Source organism: Pundamilia nyererei, unplaced genomic scaffold, assembly GCF_000239375.1.
Source record: "Pundamilia nyererei isolate P.nyererei 1_Seehausen unplaced genomic scaffold, PunNye1.0 scaffold00148, whole genome shotgun sequence".
Taxonomy (NCBI): Eukaryota; Metazoa; Chordata; class Actinopteri; order Cichliformes; family Cichlidae; genus Pundamilia; species Pundamilia nyererei.
In genome coordinates, this window is record NW_005187549.1 from 1,212,896 (window position 1) to 1,220,379 (window position 7,484).

Below are 7,484 nucleotides of genomic sequence, written 5' to 3' on the forward strand. Positions count from 1 at the left end.
AAACCTGCTGGTCTCGAAGTCCAGCAGTTCATCAAACCAAAAGGCACTTAGACTAAGACAGATATAGCTACGTTAATCCTACCGTAAAACAATAAGACAAGGTACGACCTCTCCCATACTCCTAGGATGTGGGGGTGAACGCCAGAACACCCTGGACTGTTACAGACCTCCTAGGATGAGACATTCTTTCAATATGCCACCAATTATATACTTCTAAACACAAATGATTACATGCAGTATTCTACCATATGCAAACTTATATCATTAAAAGATTAGAATAGAATAGAATAGAATAGAATTCAACTTTATTGTCATTGCACATGCACAGGTACAGGGCAACGAAATGCAGTTTGCATCCATCCAGAAGTGCTTTAGTGATATAGATATATTACAATATGTATTAGCAATAATATAGATATGTAAGTATATTACAGAAACGGGTCTATTATGGTATGTTATAATGTACACGGTATGAAGTATGTTGTGAATAATCTATAACTATAGGTATGTACAGGCTGTAGTGAGTACAAGCTATGTACAGGATATGAACAGGATATAAATATGAAAAACTATACAGAATATGAAATAAATAACTTTACAGAAATCTGAGATATACAGTTATACAGAAATGGGAACTATGCAAGTTGTAAACAGTTGTAAATTATACTGACTACTAAATACAATTTTCCGTTGACAATCTGAGTAGCTGCTTTCCTTTAAAAGTCATGTTGAGGAACTAATGAAGACATTGAAACCTGAGGCTCTCTTTTAGAAATCTCTGTTTAATTGGTAGGTTTTTCATTTTACCTCTAGTGATGCACAGTGGTGGGTGGATCCGTATGTGTTTGCCAACTCCTGCATTTATTTATTGTCTTGCATATTTATCACACGTATATGTTTAGATCATTAAACACATTATTATATTAGACAAAGATAACCTAAGTAAATACAAAATAAAGTTAATAACTGATGATTTCATTTAGAAAGGGAAAAAATATTTCACTGTCTGACAAAGTGAAAGGCTAAAAGATCTCAAAAAACAAGTCATCACCAATCAGGCACATGCCACAAACAGCTGAGAAACAAAGTCACTGACATCTATGAATCTGGAAAGGTTTACAGAGCCATATCTAAGGCTTTATAACTCGAGTGAAAAACAGTGAGAGCCATTATCCAGCTTGGAACAGTGGAAACCTTCACAGGAGTGCCTGGCTTACCAAATTTACTCCAAGAGTGGATTGACAACTCATCCAAGAGGTCACAGAAGAACCCCTAACAACACCTAAAGAACTGCAGTCTTCAGTTGTCTTGTTAAGGTCAGAGTTCATGATTCAACAATCTGTCACATCTGACATCAAACTAGCATCATAGTAACTTTAACATATGGTGGTGTGATGGTCTGGGACTGCTTTGCTGCTTCAGGATGTGGACTACATGCTGTAATTGATAAAATCATGAATTCTGTAAATACAGAAAGAAAAAAGTGCTTGCATGTATGTGTGTGAGATGTAGTGTAAAGCACTTTGAGTGCTCAATTTGAGTAGAAAAGGGCTATATTAAAAACCAGTCCTTCTACCAAGTATCGAGCAAAACACCATCTTTCACAACAGCAGCTTAAAGTTACAATTGACCCTTATGGCTTGTTATATTTCACACGAGTGACCATTCATAACCACTGGCAATGGCAGCAAACCTAGAAGCTGTAGTACTGAGAAATATTTTTGTGCTGAAATCACAGTGAACATAAAGTTTAGACACGGTACAATTAAATCCTGAAAAACTGAAATAAATCACACATTTTTAGGGATTTTGCAACCTGAGTAACCCTCATCATTCAGGCCACTCACACATGGACTCTATTCTCAGACCAAGTCCTTTGCACTCTGTCCAAGCACTTGATCCTGTAATGTGTGCCTTTGTCTTGTTTTGTATATATCCCTCTCGATAATATATATTTCTCCTGTTTGTTATTTATTCCTGCTGTCTACTATTTATATTTAATCTGGCACAGTTGGTGTGGAGAACCCATAATTTCATTGTACATGTGCAATGACAATAAAAGACTATTCTATGAACTTAAAACATGCAAAAAACAAAATCACCTGATGTGGCAAATATGACAATGGATTTATTCACAATAAAGACACACAGGTAGCAAACACAGTTTATTGTTGTATTTACACATTTTCTTCCTCGTGATTAATTTATCTTACAGTAAAACATTTGCCTATCTTTGTTTTTCTCTACAGTCTTTGGTGAAAGTTCACTTAGTCTTTTATCTGTCATCTTAAACAATGTTCTGTCCAATTAGATAGGAAGATGAGGAGGCGGGTTCTTGATGTCCTCCTGATCTTTTAGTTAGTGGCGTTCTCTCCCAGCAACCAGTACGTCCTCATGCGTCCTTTCCCTTTCACTTCAATCTCTCCTCTGAGCTGCAGCTGGAAACAGCTGAACTCCTGCAGAACCTGACGAGTCGCCTCCGACACGTGAATCTTCAGAGCTGCAAAGACACAACAACGCATGACGTCACACCTGGCCGAGCAGGGGATAAAGTGCTCAAGTACAACCACAGCATGACAAATATGTAAGGTCCCAAAACCTGCAGTTCCTCTAATGTTCACCAAAGGCTCCAACAGCAAATCAGTCAGCATAGACACCCATGTTAAAACTTTAGCAGAAATAAACATGTTTACAGCCTGACACACAAACTGGTTTGGCCTGTGTAAATAATTTCTCCCTTCATAACAACTGTAAGAGGGGAGGCTGAAAGTCACCTCTGGCTTTATAAAAATCAAATAGGCAGCAGGTGCAACAAACCAGTATGTGGCTACATCCATCTTTTAGATTCACTTTATTCCTAGAACATACACTAAATGATGTTTTTGTCTTTCGCCATCAGAGTTGATTAGACTAAAGAACCAATCAAGTTAGACCTGTCCTGGTGGACACAGACATGTGATTACTTAGCAGGAAGCAGGTCCTACCCTCCCCAGTTGACTCCATGCGTGACGCTGTATTGACCGTGTCTCCGAAGAGACAGTACCTCGGCATCTTCAACCCAACCACGCCAGCACATACCGGACCTGGTGACACACACACCAACACTAAGTCTGCACTGTTCTTTTACTGTAGTGTAATGATAGTAGTGATAGTAATGCCGTGTATTGTAGTATTTCTGGCTGCAGTGTATGTAGTACCGCTATGGATGCCGATGCGGAGCCGTAGCTGCTGATTGGGTCGGTGTCGGATCTGGAAGCTCTTGACAGCTTCCAGCAGGGCGAGGGACATGCGGGCGACCTCTCGACCGTGAAGTTTACCGTTCCTGGCAGGTAGTCCTGAGACCACCATGTAGGCATCACCGATTGTTTCTACCTGAAAGGTGAAGATGTACACGGTAAACTGATCTGACTCACAGGTGGGATGTAGCTTAGATTAGCTCAGTTTAGCAAATTGTACCTTGTATACATCAAAGTTGTCTATAATGGCATCAAAACAGGTGTACAAGTCGTTTAATAACGTCACAACCTGCAGGAGGAAAACGCAGACACAGAAGGTGAGTGAGATTTCACACCAAAACAATCAGAAATGTACTGCAATAATAGCTCAAACCAGCAGATGGCAGCCTTATGTTTGCACGTTGTGATCTGAATGCATCGATCAGGCGTCTCCAACTCCAGTCCTCACGAGCTACTGTCCTGCAGCTTGTTCAGCATGCCATCAATTTTGGCAAAGACCTGGTCACAAGCCACTCATTTGATTTAGGTGTGTTGGAACAAGGATGCATCTAAAAGCTGCAGGACAGTAGCTCTCTCCAGGACCTGAGTTGGAGAACCCTCATGTGGATGGTTTCCCTGTAGCTTCCTCCGGGTTAACAACCTGCAGTGGCGTGCTCTCTGCAGACAGAGTGGTGAAGCCAACGATGTCGCTGAAGTAGATGGTGACAGAGTCAAACGCTTCAGCCTGAACTGTCTCTCCTCGTTTTAACTGCTCTGCTACAGAACTGACACATAAATAGGATGATATAGTACTGCAGTATCCAGTATTTAGTGCAGTATTCAGGGCAGTAGTACTGAAGTATAGTTACTGTGGGAGTATCTGGTACAGCAGGGCCTCCGCCTTCCTCTTTTCCTCATGATAGGCCTGCGTTCGCTCCTCCACCAGCTCCTCCAGGTTATTAGCATACTGCTCCATCCGGGAGAGCAGATTGTCCAGGATGTTAGAGCCATATCCTCTGAAGAGACACATGATTGGACAGAGACAGACAGGGTGACAGGTGTTTGGCTCTCTGTTTTGTGAGTGACAATTTTTCTACATATTTCTCTCATTTCTCAGCCTCTATTTTAGTGAAAGAACAACATGAATATTTATATTTCAATATTTCTTTCTTTACTGGCTGATTTTACAGAGTTACCAGGGACGCTCTCTGTCAGCTCTGTTTAGTGTCCAAACAGAGAGCTGAATAAAAGCTTTGTGCAGCTGAGAGCATACTCTGAGATTTTTTGCATGTCTCCTGCTTCAGCATTAATCAGAGCATCATAAAAACCTGTCTCAGAATAAATGTGGGTCCGTCGCCTCTCCCTCACCTGTGCTGCTTCCTGAGCAGGATCTTGATGGTGTTGAAGTCGGGACGCTCGCTCGGCTCTTCACTCCAGCAGCGCTGCATCAGGACACCGAGCTCCTCACTGTGACTGTGGAAGCAGAGGGAGGGGCGGAGGGGTGGGGTGCCACCATGAATCACCGCCTGCACAATCTCTGTTCGGGGGAGGGGGGCATAGGTTGCAAAAGCACACACATTCAGCAGTACGAGGTAAGTAGAAACACAAACACTTAAAAACGTTGATGCTCTAATTCTAGGAGACTCAATCCTGTGAACCCTCTTTTGTCTGATCATTTCTTAACATATACATTTACAATAATGGATTACACAGCATTAATACATTATTGGATGTATTATTGGGAATACATTTAATTACAGCAGATGTCTTTCTAAAAGGGTTGTAACTAAGTTTAAGGATATAATTCCTCCACTGTTATCTTCTTCAATACCATGTGCCAACAGAGTGCAGAGTAGCTACGTGAACTCTACCCCCACATTGGTCGATTATCTTTGAACTTGAAGATGTAAAATTATTACATTTGACAGCTGTGGCTGTCAAATGTGAGGGGGACATCCATCCATCACCATACACAAACCTCATGTCATTGAAGTAAGTCTGAAAGAAATCAGCTGATAAACAAATCTACAGAAGCTCCAAACACAGGCTCAGATCTCTTCCATCCTCACGAGGCTGGTTCAGGGTGCTCAGAAAGTCCTGGATGGATTTCCATGAAACAGGATGAACTTTTGGAGTCAATCCTAATGTGGACCCAGGACATTTTGGAGTGATAATTTACCATTGTGAGATAGGTAGGCCTGAGTGCACAAGCAGTGTTCACCTGGAAGTGCTGAAGTATCAAAACAAAGAAATGGTCTGTCTGCTAATTAGACTGGTTCTTATACTTGAGTATGCAAAGCACTTTATACAATATACCCTATTCCCACCTGCTTTCAAACATTCACACTCCGATAAAAACATCACAGAGCAACTCGGGGGGTTGTATCTTGCTCAAGGGCAAGTCACGCATATCAAGCAGTTAGGGATCAAATCACCAATGTTCCAATTAGCAGATGACCTGCTCTACAGCCACTCCAGAAGTGAGCACAAGTAAGAAACTGATGTTTTTAGAAGTTCAGCTGTCAGAACAGAGCTCAGGTGAAGCTGAAAAACGGGGGGGGGGATCAGAAGTGTATTTCATTAGCAGAAACAGGAGGGAATATAGCAGTTAAAATGATTATGACCACCTGACTCCAGACAAAAACTTTAATTTTTGTTTCCACACGTTGAAGTGAAATAACACAACTCTTCTGTCCTTCAGTTGTTCTTACAGTGAAAAAACTGCTAATTGGTTTGGGACTTGAGAGAGGTCATTGCCGATGGCACCAATTTAGAGATGATAACTCCATTAGGATTGTAGTTGAACTCGAGCAGAAATATCCATGTGAGTAAAGAAACTGGCTGTGGTGCCTGAAGCTGATGCTATTATGAGGTTGCTGCTCGATTCATGCCTCAAATTAAAGTGGAAGATGCTGTAAAACGGTTTTTGGTGCTGTGACATCGCTACAAAAGAAAGCTGCCAAGCATCTAAAAATGGAGCTTTGTCTATCACCTTCTCCCTTATATATTAGAAGCTCAGCATGCGGACAATTGGTGTGAATGTCAAGTCTCGTTTATTTGTCCTACAGCAGCGACTCAGGTCAGACACACATTAATCTATTGACCTATTATTGTAGGGTCTTTATCTTACAATATAAAGCACCTTGAGGTGACTGCTGTATAAATAAGGTTGAACTGAATTAATTTAACCCTGAGAAACACACATTCACCTTTAGGGGAGAGAGAGTGTGAGTCGAGGTAGAAAACTCCTCTGAGCAGAGCCACTTCCTGCAGGATCACTCCAAAACTGTACACATCCCCCTTTTGTGTCCCACAGTTCGGAGGACAATCTATCCTCACCAGCTCTGGAGCTGTCCACAGCTTCCCTGCCAAGTGATCAATAACTGATATCAGTGAAAACAACATCCTCATAGACAGTCTTTAATGTAGAGCGTCAGCTTCAATACATACGTGCATAGTAAGCATGTGTGTCCTCGGGGCAGTTTCTGGTCCTAAGACTCTGCAGGCCATAGTCAGTGATTTTCAGGACAAAGCGGCTGTCCACCACACAGTTGGACGATTTAAGGTTACCATGGGAGATGATGACGCTGTTGTGGAGAAATGCCATTCCCTGGAGGCAAACAGACAGACAGCTGATTCAGGTGAAAAGTCTGAAGGTCTCTAGAATCGAAACACGAGTCCAACATTGATGTCAGAGACCTCGTTTATACTTTTTCATTTACATGTGTTTTCTGTAACCCCACCCCCCAAGCCACAGAGACAAGTTTTTACCTTGACAATGTCATTAATGAGAGAGTATCTGAACATCCAGTCCAGTGTGATGCTGTCACTCTCCATCAGGTCCTGAGGGACAGACACACACGCACGTTGGCCATTCAGTCCAAGTGAGGTCCTCAGCAGAGATTACTTTTTTCAAGTAAGGAGTAAAGTAAGGGATTACTATTGCAAAAACGGTAATGAGATTACCGTTACTTTCCCGTAGGAACGCCGCGTTACTAAAACCGTGATTTTTTTCGAGAATGTCTCATGACAGTGACGTAAGCGAGTGCGACGTTCGTGACAACAGCTGTGCGCAGATCAACAACGGACAATATATCGAGTGCGGGAGAGAATGTGAGCGTGCAGCGTTTAAAGTGTGGAAGCACTGACCTTACTTTGAGTTTGATTCCATAAAAAGTGACAAAAACATTAGCGTCCATCGTGCGTGGGAAGAAAACTTCTTTTTACAGCGAAAAAATCCCTAAACTTCCAAGCAAGCACCGAGTGCGC

At 41.9% G+C, this 7,484-nt stretch overlaps 1 protein-coding gene across 1 annotated transcript in view; it reads right to left on the minus strand.

Moving 5' to 3' along the window:
* Positions 1-2,115: 2,115 nt before the first annotated feature.
* The window catches only part of npr1a (natriuretic peptide receptor 1a), a 33,951-nt gene continuing 28,582 nt past the window's right edge, over positions 2,116-7,484 (minus strand). The window contains exons 13-22 of the mRNA XM_005744700.2: positions 6,987-7,058; positions 6,666-6,825; positions 6,425-6,580; positions 4,584-4,752; positions 4,085-4,231; positions 3,877-4,000; positions 3,457-3,525; positions 3,198-3,372; positions 2,985-3,083; positions 2,116-2,500 (exon numbers count right to left, since the gene is read on the minus strand). Of these exons, the coding sequence (XP_005744757.1) occupies positions 2,355-2,500; positions 2,985-3,083; positions 3,198-3,372; positions 3,457-3,525; positions 3,877-4,000; positions 4,085-4,231; positions 4,584-4,752; positions 6,425-6,580; positions 6,666-6,825; positions 6,987-7,058 (1,317 nt within the window). The 3' untranslated portion in view covers positions 2,116-2,354. The remainder of the gene's footprint in view (positions 2,501-2,984; positions 3,084-3,197; positions 3,373-3,456; positions 3,526-3,876; positions 4,001-4,084; positions 4,232-4,583; positions 4,753-6,424; positions 6,581-6,665; positions 6,826-6,986; positions 7,059-7,484) is intronic.